Below are 16,020 nucleotides of genomic sequence, written 5' to 3'. Positions count from 1 at the left end.
GCCTGCTGAGACCCTGAGAAACCAGGGCGATCCCCACCTTGAGGAACATGGCCCCGTGTAGAGCAGAAACACCACCAAATACTGTTCTAGAACAGTGCCGATAGGAGCACAGCCTGTAGCACCGAGCAGAACCGAGCAGAATCCGGAGACCACTCCAACACCAGGAGCCGTGCACTTCCTTAGCAGAATGTGTGTCCCTGCCTGTCCCCTGTCAAGACGAATTCAGACTTGAGGGAGTGACCCAGCTGGCCCTACAAGGTTCTAATCCCCAGAGTTGAGGAGTGCCTCATGGCCAGTGCTGTCCTGGGGAATTGCAGGTCTAGGAAGAATGGAACTGTTGAGTCGTGTAAGCCCCAAGGTCTAGGCAAAATGTAACTGTTGCATTCATGTAACCCACCCAGACCCACTGGAGCCCACCTGGCTATTCTAAATTCCCCAAAGAACACAGCATCACCGACCAATCCAAGGTGATCAGGAGCTCCACGCACCACCAGGACCCCGGACGTGAGCTGACCACCGACATCTCTCCCCCACTGGGAGCCTGGGAATTAAGCAAGAGCTTCTCTGCCCCCCCCCCCCGCCCCCCGGGCTTTACAATAAATGCACTTTTCCTCCATCATCCCTTGTCAGTGATTGACTCTGAGTGTAGGGCACGAGAAGCCAGGCCTGGGTTCTGGAGCAACATCTACAACAGGTTTGCAGTGTTGTTTGGTCAAACATGGGCTGTCTGCCGCTTCACCAAGTGTGTCCACAGACAGGAGCTAGGCTGCCCTGATAAGCCTGGAGGAATGTCCTTGGACCAGGTGTGGCGTGAGTAGAAACTCGATGTATTGCATAATGTTCATTTGCTAAGAATGTAGTTTTAAGATTAAAAAAAAAATCTCAAAGGCAGTTACAGAGGAGGAGCAGTCTTCCAACAGCTGGTTCACTCCCCAAACAGGTTGAAGCCAGGAATTTTTTCTGGGTGTCAATGAATGCAGGGGCCCAAGGCTTTGGGCCATCCTCCACGGCCACAAGCAGGGAGCTGCAAGGGAAGTAGAGCGGCCGGGACTCCTACCAGTGCCCACATGGGATGCAGGCACTGCAGGCGATGATTTAACCGACTATGCCACAGTGCCGTTCTTTCATTATTTATTTTTATTGGAAAAGCAGATGAGAGAAGAGAAGAGAAGAGAAGAGAAGAGAAGAGAAGAGAAGAGAAGAGAAGAGAAGAGAAGAGAAGAGAAGAGAAGAGAAGAGAAAAGAGGAAGAGGAAGATCTTCCATCTGACGATTCATTTCCCAAAAAGCCGGAATGGCTAGAGCTGAGCCAATTCAAAGCCAGGAGCCTGGAGCTTCTTTCAGGTCTCCCACATGGGTGTAGGGTCCCAAGGCTTTGGGCTGTCCTCGACTGCTTTCCCAGGCCACAAGCAGGGAGCTGGATGGGAAACGGGGCCGCCAGGATTAGAATTGGAGTCTATATGGGATCCTGGCATGTTCAAGGTGAGGACTTTAACTGCTAAGCTATCACGCTGGGCCCGAGTTTTTTTTTTAAACTTAATTTGTAATGTTTAGATAATTAGGGTGGGAAGGGTTGAGGGGTTAGGGGAAAGGGGGTGAACCCTTTTTATTTTTAAGGATTGTCACTTGAAAGGAAGATTTATGGGGGGGAGGGAGGGAGAGAGAAAAAGTGAGAGAGAGAGAGAGAGAGATCTTCATGTGCCAATTCACTCCTCAAATGGTTGCAATGGCCCAAACTGTGCTGGTCCAAAGCCTAGAGGGCTTGGGCCATCTCCCACTGCTTTCTCAGGCTTGTTGGCAGGGATCCGGATGGACAGTGGACAGTAGAGCAGCCAGAAGTCAAACCAGTGCCCAGGGCAGTGCTGGCATTGCAGGTGGAGGCTTAATCTACTAAGTTACAGCACCTCGCTCTTTTCTGCATCTCCAAAGGGATCAGCAGTGAGTACTGAAGAGCCTGCTAACAGACTCCAGAACCAGTGCTTCTGCCTGAAGGGCCAGGGTGGTGACCCAAGCCATCACCATGAGTCCTGTGTACCTGCCAAGTGTGCACAGGGGCATCCTGCCTTCTTAATCCAATCAGAGTGGCCCAATGGCCTATGATACCTTCTCAGCCTTGTAGTCCTAACCTGGCCCAGAACACACCAGCTCTCCCCTTCTCCCTCCACCACCCAAAGCTAGGTTCTGGACAAGCTTCACCTCCAGCTGATGTTCTGTGATGGATTCACAGATGCTAAAGCACGCTTAAATCTGCAATAAAGGCTACCCAAGCCAGTTCCGACGAGATCATGTTGTAATCGCCTATAATACAGATCACAGAAGGCCTCAACATTTATAATCTGGCAGAATCAGCAGAAATACAGTTGGAACATGAGTTTGTTAAAAAAAAAATCTTCAATATAAGCAACCTTCTGACGTAACAGCTGGGGTACATGAGCTGAAAATCCGGCCTTCAAAGTAGCACCTTTTACCATCAGTCTTTATTCATTCTGCCATGTACAACTAAGAAGGCCAGCCAGTAAGTACACCCCCTGGGGCTCAGGCAACAGTTTTTCCCCTCCAAAAGCAAGATATCACTTTCTTTGCACAGTGGTAAAAGCTGGCATCTGGATGGGCGGCATTGGGTGGGTGGGCGGGCACACTGCCTTCTTTCTCATCTCAGAATGCACCTTCACCGCTGGGAGCAGCTGATTCCTTTTGATGATCTGCAAGGCCAGCTGGGTGTTACCTAGGAAAACACTCCACAGTTAGACACAGAGCACAAGACCCGGCCAATGGCCACCCACCTCTGGCCAGCGCACTAAGAGGTGAACTTGGAACACGCATGGTGCGCAACCCTGGATGAGCAATGGAACTGCAGGAAATGCTGGGTGCGGCCTGCACAATGGGTGCTTCACAAGCTCCCTGGTGATGCTGAAGTGCAGCCAAGGTGGACAATCAGTGGCACGTGGGCAGGTGGCACCAAGGAAGGGGTCAGGACCACATGCTAACCCTGCTCAGGCCTTCAGGAGGCCAACGCAGGCTGGGTGCCTAGTGGTAACAACCCCTTCCTTCAGCTACGCAGAGGGGCCTGTAAGGGTTCCTCCACCAACACGAGGGGCTGATCCTTCCCGTCTGCCCCGTGCACACCTCTTCAGCCACTCTTCCAGGAGGTTGCATCCTACAGGTGAAAAATGCCACAGGGGCATGACCCAGATGTAAGTTCGCATAGACAATGCTCTGTGCGAACGGGCTTACTGCTATCAAATTCATTCATGACACTTGGATTCAGAACGTCCTGGGGTGCCACGGGCATTCTGTCTCAGGTTCCTGTTAGAGACATTCAGCTGCCTACTGAATGGCTCTTTGGTGGGTACTAGTCAGAACTGGCTTCCTTCGCCAACAGGAAGCTGCAAGCTTCCCAAGCTGCCCTGCTTACCCTGCTGTGGAGAGGCACCTGGCAGGCACCATGTGCGGGGCAGGTGAACGGGCAGTTCAGGGCGACGGGGCAGTGTGGGGTGCTGCGAAGGGAGGCAGGCTGGGCGCGGAGGGCACTCACCGTTCTGTAGCTCCAGATAGACGGCCAGCAGGATGGCCTCGGGTGGCACCTCCTTAGGGTGGATCACTGACGCCGCCTTTGCTCCAAACAGAAAGACACCCTTGAAAACCAGCAGCCCAAGACACACACCCCAGGAATGCCAACCACATGTCCCCAAGGCAATCCCTTAGTCCTGAGCATTGCCACGGGATCACTGCCATGCAGCCAGGATGTCCTCCAGCTACCTTGTCCAGTCTGGAGAGCCACTGATGAAGCCAGCTGGGCACTTGAGGCTGCCCTGTCCTCCTGGCCTTCCCTGGCTGGGGGCTCTCCCTGGGTGTAGCGGTGCCACGCTGCCCAAGTCAGGGGTGAGAACAGAACTTAGGTGGTTTGGTAGCTCACAGGCAATGTACTACTAGCATGTGGGCCTTTTTTTTTTTTAAGATTTATTTATTTTTATTGGAAAGGAGGATATATAGAGAGGAGGAGAGACAGAGAGGAAGATCATCCGTCCATTGGTTCACTCAGTAAGCGGCCACAACAGCTGCAGCTGAGCTGATCCGAAGCCAGGAGCCGAGTTTCTTCCAGGTCTCCCACATGGGTGCAGGGTCCCAAGGTTTTGGGCCATCCTCGACTGCTTTCCCAGGCCACAAGCAGGGAGCTGGATGGGAAGCTGGGTTGCTGGGACTAGAACCAGTGCCCATATGGGATCCTGGCACGTTCAAGGCAGGGACTTTAGCCGCTAGGTCACAGCGCCGGGGCCCACGTGATTATGTTTTTTTTTTTTAGATTTTTTTTTTAAATTTTCTTATTGGAAAGGCAGATAGACAGAGAAGAAGATCTTTCGTCCGATGATTCATTCCCCAAGTGAGCGCAACGGCCGATGCTATGCTGATCCGAAGCCAGGAGCCTCTTCTGGGTCTCCCACGCGGGTGCAGGGTCCCAAAGCTTTGGGCTGTCCTTGACTGCTTTCCCGGGCCACAAGCAGGGAGCTGGAAGGGAAGTGGGGCTGCCAGGATTAGAACCGGCACCCACATGGGATCCCGGGTGTGCAAGGCGAGGACCTTAACCACTGTGCCACCATGCTGGGCCCCACGTGATTATGTTTTGAGTGGAGATACTGAGAGCCATTCCTGACTAGAGCGCTTTGGGCTGAGAGTGACCTGAGGTCACCCTTGCAGGGTAGACAAGCGGCTGGCAGAAAGCAGGGACAAGCTACAGGTTTGGGCTCTCGCAGAAGGCTGCTTCCTTAGCTAAGGAAGCAATCCCACAGTAGTGGGGAGGTTTATCCAGGATACACACTGAAGAAGCTCCTTGTGCCTTTTCCTGGGTCATCGTACCTTAAAAGAAAAGAAAGTCAGGGAGCTCCAAGTAAAGAGGGCTCAAACGGGGCAGGGAAGGCTGCGTGGGAGACGGGTGGATGGCGGCCATTTCAGAAGGCAGGCGTGGACAGATTGGCGGCAGGGAAGCTGCTGGAGCAGCTGAGTGGCGCCATGAAGGCTAGATCGTTCTTGCCCCACATCCGTGACCGCAGGAGGGGAGGCTACTCCCAGGCAGGAGGTCATTTCGTATCGCAGAATCAGAATCGCCGGGTCGAGGTTCAAACACCAGGCAGGACGCACCAGCCAGGCCCCTGCGGGCAGGGGAGGAATGGAACGCGTTCCAAACGCCACACCCCTACGGGCGCCATTTTGCGCCAGTCCTCTGTGGGCGGATTGCAAAACTCCGGGACAAACCAGCGGCCAGGCACGCGCCACACGCAGGGACCACGCGTGTCCGGCTCCCCAAGGGGCTCGGCCAACTCTGGCACAGGAACGTTATTTTGTTAGTTCCACCAGAAAAATACCGGCAACGCAGCATCTCCGGGTTTGGCTTAAAAAATTAGCCCGGGTTACTCAATGACCTAGCTTCTTGCTAGGGGCCGAAAAGAAAACAGGTGCTTGTTCCGCACTGAACTAGTCTCAATCCGAGAATGAACGGGGAACTGGACAGTGCAAGGGAACAAAACAGATTGTCCACACACCCGCCAAGGACACAGTTTCCAGGAAAAAAAACAAAATCTGCAGGGGCTGGCGCGGTGGCACATCATTGTAACCCCCAAGCTATGGCTGATCCACTTTCTCATTCAGCTGCCTGCTAATCCCAGCAAGGCTGTGCACGATGGCTGCATCGGTGTGCGATACCTGGAAGAGGCTCCTAGTCAGTTAAGCTCTGGCTGTTGCAGCCATCTGCGATGACTTCGCTCTGTAACTCTGATTTTAAGGTTAAATTAATAAATCATTAAAAAGTAGTGTTTTTTTTTAAAACAAAAATTTGTTATTTAAAGATAAAACTCTGCCTGAGGAAAAAACCGATAACCTTTATTGCAACGCCAAAGAGAAGACATGCAAACACAGCGTGCTTCTCCCAGAGTAACAGAAACAAACAGAGGATGAATCATGGAAAAATTTGCCATGTCCTTAGAATCAACATGATAAAAAATTATCCTCATCACCAAAAGGAGTCTACAGATTCAATGTGATCCAATTAAAATTCCAGCAACATCCTTCTTAGAGCTAGAAAAAAATGCTCCTAAAAGTAATTCAGAAATGCAAGAGACCCTAAATGGCAATCTAAAACAATAAATAAATAAAGCTGGAGTTATCACAATGCCAGATTTTAAGAAATACTATATGTGGTGATCAAAATAGCCTGGTGCTAGCACAAAACAGACCTGAAGCTCAGTGGGATGGAAGAGAAATCCCAGAGGCGAACCCACAGTTATAACCAAGTGATTTAGACAGACAAACCAAAACCCAACGGGGAGCAAGGCTAACCTCCTCAACAAACAATGCGGGGAAATCAGATAAGTAAGAGTTTGCCCCTCATGCCAAACGCAACTCTAATTGGATCAAAGATCTAAATCTACTATCTGACACTATCAAATGACATCTGGAACACTTAAGACGGCCGAGGTCTTTGCAAAGACTTCCTGGAAAAGACCCCAAAGGCATAGACAAAGCAAAAATAAACAAGAGGAATTATATCAAGATGAGAAGCTTGTATACTGCAGGTCTTGAAGAGAAGCCAACAGAATGGGAGAAAACACTTGCAAATCTCACAAGACTGAAGACTGACAACGGGCAGAGGACATGAAGACAGATTTTTCTTTCTTCCACTCCCCCTTTAAAGATTTATTGATTTTTATTAGAAAGTCAAATTAACAGAGAGGAGAGAAAGGTCTTCTGCCTGCTGATTCACTCCCTAAGTGGCCAGAGCTGAGGTGAATTGAGAAGTCAGGAGCTTCTTCCGGGTCTCCCATACAGGGGCAGGGTCCCAAGGCTTTGGGCCATCCTCGACTACTTTCCCAGGCCACAGAGGGAGCCGGATGGGATGTGGCGCAGCCAGGACATGAACTGGTGACCAGTGACCACACAGGGTGCCAGTGTTTGGAGGTGAAGGATTAGCCAGTTCAGCCATTGTGCTGGGCCCAAATTTTGAATTTCTAACAACGAAATTCAAAAGGCTAATAGACACATGAAAAATGTTCAGGTTCTCTAAACAACTAGGAACATGCAAATAAAAATGACAATAAGCTTCTCCCTAACTCCAGTAAGAATCGTGTACATACAGAAATCAAAAAATAACTGCTGGCAAGGATGCAGGGAAGAAGGTGCCTTAATCCATTGGCGGTGGGATGTGAACCAGAGCAACTGCTCTGAGAGTCAGTCAGAGGATTCCTCAGACACCTGGAAATATCCATCACATGACCCAGCCATCCCTTGCCTAAGAGTATTTTCAAGCAAATGATCGTGTCCCAGTTTCTCCACTTCCCACTCAGCTCTGCTTGTGGCCTATTGAGAACAGCCCGAAGGCTTGGAACCCTGCACTCATGTGGGAGACACGGAGAGTTCCTGGCTTTGGATCAGCTCAGCTCTGGCCACTGTGTCCACTTGGGGAGTGAACAAGTAGAAGATTCTTCTCTGTAAAAATCTCTTTCCAATAAAAATAAATAAATCTTAAAAAAAAAAAAATGGGGTACATACACTCCGTGGAATACTATTCAGCCATAAAATAAATGGAATCTTATCTTTGCAACAAAATAGACTGGAAACTCTTTTGCTTATTGAATAGGCCAGTTCCCAAAAGACACATGTTACTTTCTCTCTGACACGTGATAATAATACACAGAACACATATGCACAGAAAAACAAAATTATCAACTCTACTAGGGACATCAGCATACTGGGAGAAAACATGTATACTGTATGCGTCTTAACTCACAAATAACAACTTTTATTTATACTTTTACAGTTACATGATCTTTTCCCTTTTTCTACACTTGCAATGTCATTATACATTTGTATGCCACCAAATTAAGCCTATAATACTGAAAATGATTATGCCAAAGTAATAACTTGGGGAAAAATGATAAAAGATGAGGGCCTAGGGTGGGGTGAGGGGGAGGAATGAGCCCCTATGCATGTAAGCCTGTATCAAAGGAAGACACAAGGAAATCCCAAAGACGCAACCGCAGCGCGAGGGATGTGTGGCACAGCCACAGGGCAGCTCTGGGCTCCCGGACCCCACAGCAGAGCCGCTGGGCTCCCCGGGCATGCAGCTGCCTGCTCACATGCCCTGGGAGGCAGCAGAGGCACTGGCGCCTGGCTCCCTGCCACCACAGCACGGAGCTCCTGGCTCGCGCGTGGCCCAGCCTCAGCTGTTGGCCACATGTGAGGAGAGAACCAGCAAACGGGAGATCTCTGTGTGTGTTCTGACTGTCTAACAAATGCATAGGGAAACGGCAACTTTAAGATAGCTCCTCAGGAGTCAAGTGTCTCCGCGTATAACCACTGGTTCGGAAAACGAGATTTCACACTGCTTGGTTTTTTACTTGAGCTCATGTGGGCCCTGGTTTGTGTTCCAGCTGCTCCATTTCTGATACTTTCAGAACCTGCACCCATGTGGGAGACCCGGAAGAAGCTCCTGGCACCAGAGCAGCTCAGCTCTGGCCATTATAGCCATTCGGGAAGTGAACCAGCAGACAGAAGATCTCTCTGTCTTTCCTTCTCTCTGTGAATCTGCTTTTCCAATAAAAATAAGTAAATCTTAAATAAAATTAAAAGCAAGCCAGCAGCTACAATTTCCATCTGGGTCCCCCACATAGCTGGTAAGAACTCGGGCCCTTATCCATTGCCTCCCAGTGTATTCATAGGAAGCTGGAGCAGAAGCATAGAGTAGTTAGCTGGGGAGTTGGCATTGGGGTTCAGGAGCTTAAATTGCTGCCCATAAATGCTTCCCAGAAGGGTGCCGGTTTGTTGTCACAGCTGCTATGTTTCTGATTCAGCTCCCTGCTGACGACCTAGAAAAGCAGCAGAGGATGGTCCACGTGCTTGGGGCTTTGCGACCCATGTGCAAGTTCTGGATGAGTCTCCTGATTTCGACCTGGCTTACCTCTGCATACTGTGGCCACCAGGGGAGTGACCCAGTGGATGGAAGATCAATCTTTCCTTTCCTCTGTAACATTTTCCAATAAATAAATCTTTAGGACAAAAAAAGTGTAGACTAATTGGGAATCAAATCAGCACTCAATATAGGACTTGGCCATCCTAAGAGGGGGCTTAAGATACCACAATGCATTGCTAGCTTCTAGACCCAGCTTTATACAGACAACATTGTTTTTATAAAAAAATATTTTGGGCCCGGTGGCGTGGCCTAGTGGCTAAAGTCCTCACCTTGAACGCGCCGGGATCCCATGTGGGCGCCGGTTCTATCCCAGCAGCCCCACTTCCCTTCCAGCTCACTGCTTGTGGCCTGGGAAAGCAGTCGAGGACGGCTCAAAGCTTTGGGACCTTGCACCCGTGTGGGATACCCGGAAGAAGCTCCAGGCTCCTGGCTTCGGATTGGCATAGCTCCGGCCGTTGTGCTCACTTGGGGAGTGAATCATCCGAAGGAAGAATCTTCCTCTCTGTCTCTCCTCTTCTCTGTATATCTGACTTTCCAATAAATAAATAAATCTTTAAAAAATATATATATTGGGGCCCGGCATGGTGGTGCAAGTGGTTAAGGTTCTCACCTTGCACGCCTGGGATCCCATATGGGTGCCAGTTCTATCTTGGCGGCCCCGCTTCCCTTCCAGCTCCCTGCTTGTGGCCCGGGAAAGCAGTCGAGGACGGCCCAAGGCTTTGGGACCCTGTACCCGTATGGGAGACCTGAAAGAGGCTCCTGGCTTCGGATCGGCCTAGCGTCGGCCGTTGCGCTCACTTGGGGAGTGAATCATTGGACAGAAGATCTTCCTCTCTGTCTCTCCTCTCTGTATATCCACCTTTCCAATAAAAAAAATAATAAAAATAAAATCTTAAAAAAAAAAAATATATATATATATATTTACTGGAAAGGTAGGTCACATTTATCCAGAGACGGAGAGGCAAAGATAAAAATCTTCCATCTGTTGGTTCACTTCCCAAGTGGCTGCAATGGTTGTAGCTAAGTTAACCTGAAGCTAGGAGCCAAGAGCTTCTTTGGGTCTCCCATGCAGGTACAGGGTTCCAAGGCTTTGGGCCATTCTCCACCACTTTTCCAGGAAACAAGCAGGGAGCTGGATGGGAAGCAGAGCAGGCGGGACATGAACTGGCGTGCCCTTAGCGGAGCTGGCTCTCAGAAGGTGAGGGCTTAGCTATTGAGCCATTGCTCTGGGCTCCTAGATGAGATCACCTTTACATCATTTGGTGGTTATTAAATTCCCTTCTTCGCTTTCCAGTTGGTTAGGACGTCTACTGTTCTTTGATCACAGCCTGCAATTTTTTTCCTAGATGTAAGAATTCAAGGCTCTAGGTTTCTAAGAGTTTATGGCATTCTGCTCACTCACTGGCTGTTCAGCATGGTTACTGGTGGGTAGGCAACCTAGGAGCTAACCTCCTCTGAGCCCTTTCCCATTCTGCATGTCATTGCTCTGCTGTCTCAAGATGGGCCTCCCAATTAAACCAAAGTTCCACCACTGGATTAATGTACAAACCAGGGGGCCAAAACAAAACGCCCTCAGAGCCAGAACCAGGCCTGACACTGTCTGTCTTTCCCAGTGTAACAGCCAGGGACACCTGCTGCCAGAGAACCTGAGCCGCAGTGGACACACTGTAACTTTAGATTAGAAGCTTTGTCTCTGTGGTGATTGGGGTGACTGGGGTCGGGGGCACCCCAGGTGGGTGCAGGGACTGTTACACATCTGAGCTCTGCCACCGAGAACGGTGAGACAGCTGAACTCAAACCCTGAATTCTCACACTTTCCATTGTGTTAGCCAGTGTTTATTTCAGTGGCCTCTTATGTGGACATTTTCAACCTTTTGGATTAGGGAAGTAATCAGGGTAAAAACTATGTACAAGGCTAGTCAGATGTTTCCCTTGCAAGAACATTTAGGGTCCAGTGCAATGGCTCAATGGCTCAAATCCTTACTTTGTACAGGATGGGATCCCATATGGGCGGTGATTTGTGTCCAAGCTGTTCCATTTCCCACCCAGCTCCCTGCTTGTGGCCTGGGAAAGCAGCAGAGGACGGCCCTAGCCTTGGGATCCTGTGTCTGCACAGGAGACCCAGGAGCAGCTCCTGGCTTCAGACTAGGTCAGTTCTGGCCACTATGGTTACTTGGGGAGTGAACCAGCAGGTGGAAGATTTTTCTGTCTTTCCTTCTCGCCATAAATCTGATCTGCTTTTCCAAAATAATAATAATAATAAACCTGAGGCCCTCTGTCGGCTGCTTCCCAAGAAAGGCCGCCTCTGCAGCCCAGCCTCACCTGGTGCAGACACTTGCGGGCTTTGTCGTACTCGCTCCTCAGGCAGTACGCACTGCCCAGGTTGAAGAGCATCACGGTCCTGGCGGAGCTGACGGAGCTCGGGTAGCACTGAGGGGCCCGTTTCCCGGCTGCGGAGAAAGAGCGGAGACCCTGGTGAAGGGGCCCGGCCACAGCCCGGGGAGCGACCCGACCCTCCCGCCCTCGAGGAGCAACTGAGAACACAGCACTACTGCTCAGGCTGACAAAGGCAGGACACAGACAGTTAGTTTAAGTGTTCAGGGCACAGGCCAGGCTATGTCAGGTACTGACACAACTTCTTACTTACAGGATTCCATTGCTTCATTTTCACCTTTGTCTGATCCTACAAAAACATGAAGATACATCTGAGGGGCCAGACAGCAGAGCACATCAAACCTCAAACCCATCTTGCTCTATGAAATGGAGATCCGAATAAGGCCATGTGTCAGGGCATTGCCTTTGCATGCAGTGGAGGGTCCAGTAAGACATTAGGATGCACCTGCCTACCACCACCTTCAGGAAAGTGAATGCCACACAGTGTCACCTGCTCAAAAGCTTTGCCATGGTTTAAACCTTATCTTTGAGTGCCATATTAGAATATAACCCCCTGGATTGCAGTAGCACCCTGAGGGGAAAAAAAAAATACAGAATGAGATGCAAAATGAATTGTTGAACACTAAGAAGCCTGATAAGTCTTCCAAAAATGACAGCTAGATAAAGGGATAAACCAGGTCTACTTTGGAAATAATCTCACAAACTGGCTTCTATACATCCTGAACTACCGCAGCAGGTGGAAGCAGGGACCAGCTCTGGTCAGACGTGTCCTCATTCACCTTGGTCCTGCTCATTTGAAGAGACCCCTAACGAGACATCAGTGACATTCTCTGGGTTCAGGTGAGTGATGGCATCAGATATTCTGTCGAGAGAGATGAGGGCTTCTGCAGCATAGAGATGGCCCAAAAACCTAGAAGGAGAGCAGATTCTCAACTGAAAAGCTCTTCATTACAAAAATGCCCAATGGGCAAGAATATTAACTATGTTACCGTTTTTTGGGTCAAGACTTGCTTACATTTAAAAGGCAGAGTTATGGAGAGGAGAGACTCAGAGAGGGATTGCCATCTGCTGGTTCACTCCTCACATGGCCACAACGGCTGGAGCTGGGCTGGCTCAAAGCCAGGAGGCAGGATCTTCTTCCAGCTCTGCAACCTGGGTGCAAGGACTTGGGCCATCCTTTGTCATCCTTTCTAGGCCATTAGCATGGAGGTGAATCAGAAAACAGACTGGTTCCAGTGCAGCAGGTAAAACCTTCTGTGCTATGGTGCTGGCCCTGAGTAGATTGCTATTATAAACTGGGTTTATGTTTCAAAGATTTCATGTCCTTGAGATGGAAATTTATGAAAAATTTATCAACCAAGGATAACTTTCTCTTTAAGAACACTTAAACACTAAGGAGCCGGGCGCAATAGCCTAGTGACTAAAGTCCTCGCCTTGTACACGCTGGAATTCATATGGGCACTGGTTCTATTCTTGGCAGCCCTGCTTCTCATCCAGCTCCCTGCTTGTGGCCTGGTAAAGCAGTCAAGGATGGCCCAAAGCCTTAGGATCCTGCACCCACGTGGGAGACCTGAAAGAAGCTACTGGCTCCTGGCTTCAGATCAGCTCAGCTATGGCCGTTGTGGTCACTTGGGGAGTGAATCGCCGAACGGAAGATCTTCCTTTTCTGTCTCTCCTCCTCTCTGTATATCAGATTTTGCAATGAAAATAAATCAATCTTTAAAACAAAACAAAACCCAACACTTTGGGCTGGCACCGTGGCACAGCACCTTAGGCTGGTACTTGCAACACCAATTCCTAGCTTTTTTTTTTTTTAAGATTTATTTAATTTTTATTACAAAGTCAGATATACAGAAGGCGGAGAGATAGAGAGGAAGTGGAGCTGCCGGGATTAGAACTGGCAACCATGTGGGATCCCGGCGCATTCAAGGTGAGGACCTTAACCACTAGGCCATGCCGCCAGGCCCCAATTCCTAGCTTTTGAGTTGGCTCCCTGCAAATGCACCTGGAAAGGCAGAGGAAGATGGCCTACACGCTTGGGTCACTTCCACCCACGTGGGAGAGTGCCTTCAGCGTGGCCCACCCCGGCCACCATGCTATCTCAGGAGTGAACTAGAGAACAGAGGTTCTCCTCCTGTGTCTCCTTCTAGCTCTGTCATTCTTTCAAACAAATAGATAAATCTTAATAATATCTTAAAATATGCAAGTTTCGGGGCCAGAGCGGTGGCTCAGCGGCTGACGTCCTTGCCTTGAATGCGCTGGGATTCCATATGGGTGCCGGTTCTGGTTCTGGCAGCCCCACTTCCCAATCAGCTCCCTGACCTCTCCTCCTCTCTGTATAACTGACTTTGTGCTAAAAATAAAATAAATCTGAAGAAAAAAAATACACAAGTTTCATATTAGCTAAGTAAAACAAAGTGCATACTTCCATTAAGAAAGCAGCTCAAAACTCCCAAGCAAATGCTGCTTGATTTATCTAGGAAACAACATTACAGCTAACACATTTGGGGTGGGGACTGTGACACAGCAGGGCGAGATTCCACCTGCTTGCGGCGCTGGCATCCTCAGATGGGCATCAGACCAGCAGCTCTATTTCTAACCCAGCTCCTTGCCAATGCGCCTGGGAAAGCAGCGGAGGACAGCCTAGCCAAGATTTGGAAGAAGCTCCTCTCCTGGCTTTGGACTGACCCAGCTCCTGCCACTGCGGCCACCAAGGTGTGAACCAGCCGAAGGAAGCTCTCTGCGTTTCAAATGAAAACTAAAAATATAAAGAAACAAATAAAAAAATTTTTTTTTGACTAAGAAAGCTGCCTAGAGTAGGAGACAAACTGTGGATCTGACACCCACAGTATGGACCCCCAGAACGAGCCTGTCGAGCTGGACACCCTCATGGTTTTTAACAGCTTTCTCCCGGTCTTACTTTACACCATTTACCCCATGATCACCTGATTTACCAAAAAACAGTCTCAGACATATAATACTCTTGAACAGAATATTAGTGACTTTTTTTTCCCACCTGAGAATAAAATAAAACGCAAGAGAACTTCTGTTGTCTCAAGGCACTCCACAATTTGGTCCCCCTTTCCTATGTTCAGTCAACGTCCTCACTGCCTAGTTCAAGGCTTCCCTGTGGCTAAAGGTCCAGCCGCATCTGCAGAAGCCACTGTCACAGCTCTCTGGGTTAAAGGGCCCGCTCAGGACGCAACCTCCCAGAGCTGGCCTGCTCTTGCCAAGTCCACAAGGAGCCTGGGGCCTCAAGTCTGAGCCTCTCTCCGACTGGACCACCTTAAGGGATCTAAATACATTAATGACCCACTTTATTAAGTAGGAGCTAAGTGACCTTTTGTTTCCCCAGCAAAGAAATTACATTTGAACAATTCCCAGGCTACAGGACTGCGTGTCTGGCACAGCAGCTAAACCACCACTTGGGGATGTGTCGGGGAGAGGGGCAGCGTTGTGGTTAAGTCACTGCCTGTTACACCAGCATTCCACATCAAGACCTTCTGTTCAGATGACAGCTGAATCCAGCTCCCTGCTAGTACATCAGAGAGAGCAGCAGTAGATGGTTCTGGCATCTGGGAGCTTCCCACACAAGTGGGAGGCTCAGCCTGAAGTGCTGGACCCATCTGGAGTGAAGCAGCAGAGAGAAGAGCTCTGTCACTCTGCCTTTCAGATAAATAAACCAATCACAAAAACAAAAGCCCTATGGGGCCTGGTGTGGTAGTCTAGTGGCTAAAGTTCCTTTCGTGCACGTGGCTGGGATCCCATATGGGTACCAGTTCTAATCCTGGCAGCCCTGCTTCCCATCTAGCTCCCTGCTTGTGGCCTGGGTAAGCAGTCGAGGACGACCCAAAGCCTTGGGACCCTGCACCCAAGAGACAGACTTGGAAGAAGCTCCAGGCTCCTGGCTTTGGATCAGCTCAGCTTCGGCGGTTGTGGCCACTTGAAGTGATTCAGCGGAGCGGAGATCTTTCATCTCTCTTCCCCTCTGTATATCAGCCTTTCCAATAAAAATAAATATATCTTAAAAATAAAGCAACAGCAAAAACAAAACAGAAAGAACCTGTTCAGTAGCAAAAGTTATATTTCAGTGTTTTTTTTTTAAAGAAAAGCTTATTTATTTTAAAGATTTATTTATTGTTATTGGAAGGTCAGATTTATAAAGAGAGCAGAGACAGAGAGGAAGATCTTCAGTCCGCTGATTCTCTCCCCAAGTGACCACAATGGCTGGAATTGAGCCAATCTGAAGCCAGGAGCCAGGAGCGTTTTCCAGGTCTCCCCCATGGGTTCAGGGTCCCAAGGCTTTGGGCCGTCCTTGACTGTTTTCCGAAGCCTCAGGCAGGGTGCTGGATGGGAAGTGGAACAACCAGAACAGGAACCAACATCCATATAGGATCCCGGTATGTGCAAGGAGAGGAATTTAGCCACTAGGTTATCATGCCAGGTTCAAGATGTATTTATTGGAAAGTCAGACAGACACAGAGGAAGAGGTTTTGGGTGTGGCGCCATGGCTCAGTGGCTAAATCCTTGCCTTGCAATCGTTGGGATCCTATATGGGTGTTGGTTCCTTTCCTGGCTGTTCCAATTTCCCTCCAGTTCCAGTTGAGACCAGCCCAAAGCCTTTGGACCTGTACCTGTGTGGTAAAAAGATCTGTTGGTTCACTCCTC

General features: G+C 49.4%; 1 protein-coding gene across 8 annotated transcripts in view; it reads right to left on the bottom strand.

The window, feature by feature from the left end:
* Positions 1-2,303: 2,303 nt before the first annotated feature.
* Positions 2,304-16,020, bottom strand: part of CNOT10 (CCR4-NOT transcription complex subunit 10) — a 50,714-nt gene continuing 36,997 nt past the window's right edge. For 5 of the 8 annotated variants that reach the window (XM_040964044.1, XM_040964047.1, XM_040964085.1 and 2 more), the window contains 5 exons: positions 12,132-12,262; positions 11,606-11,641; positions 11,281-11,408; positions 3,535-3,610; positions 2,304-2,724 (listed from right to left, as the gene is read on the bottom strand). In XM_040964044.1, the coding sequence (XP_040819978.1) occupies positions 2,570-2,724; positions 3,535-3,610; positions 11,281-11,408; positions 11,606-11,641; positions 12,132-12,262 (526 nt within the window). In that variant the 3' untranslated portion in view covers positions 2,304-2,569. The remainder of the gene's footprint in view (positions 2,725-3,534; positions 3,611-11,280; positions 11,409-11,605; positions 11,642-12,131; positions 12,263-16,020) is intronic. The other 3 variants (XM_040964064.1, XM_040964076.1, XM_040964092.1) reach the window with 1 other exon arrangement.

Source organism: Ochotona curzoniae, unplaced genomic scaffold, assembly GCF_017591425.1.
Source record: "Ochotona curzoniae isolate NIBS_2020 unplaced genomic scaffold, NIBS_Ocur_1.0 contig_1302, whole genome shotgun sequence".
In the NCBI taxonomy this organism is placed as follows: domain Eukaryota; kingdom Metazoa; phylum Chordata; class Mammalia; order Lagomorpha; family Ochotonidae; genus Ochotona; species Ochotona curzoniae.
This window is presented reverse-complemented; position numbering and strand designations above follow the sequence as displayed.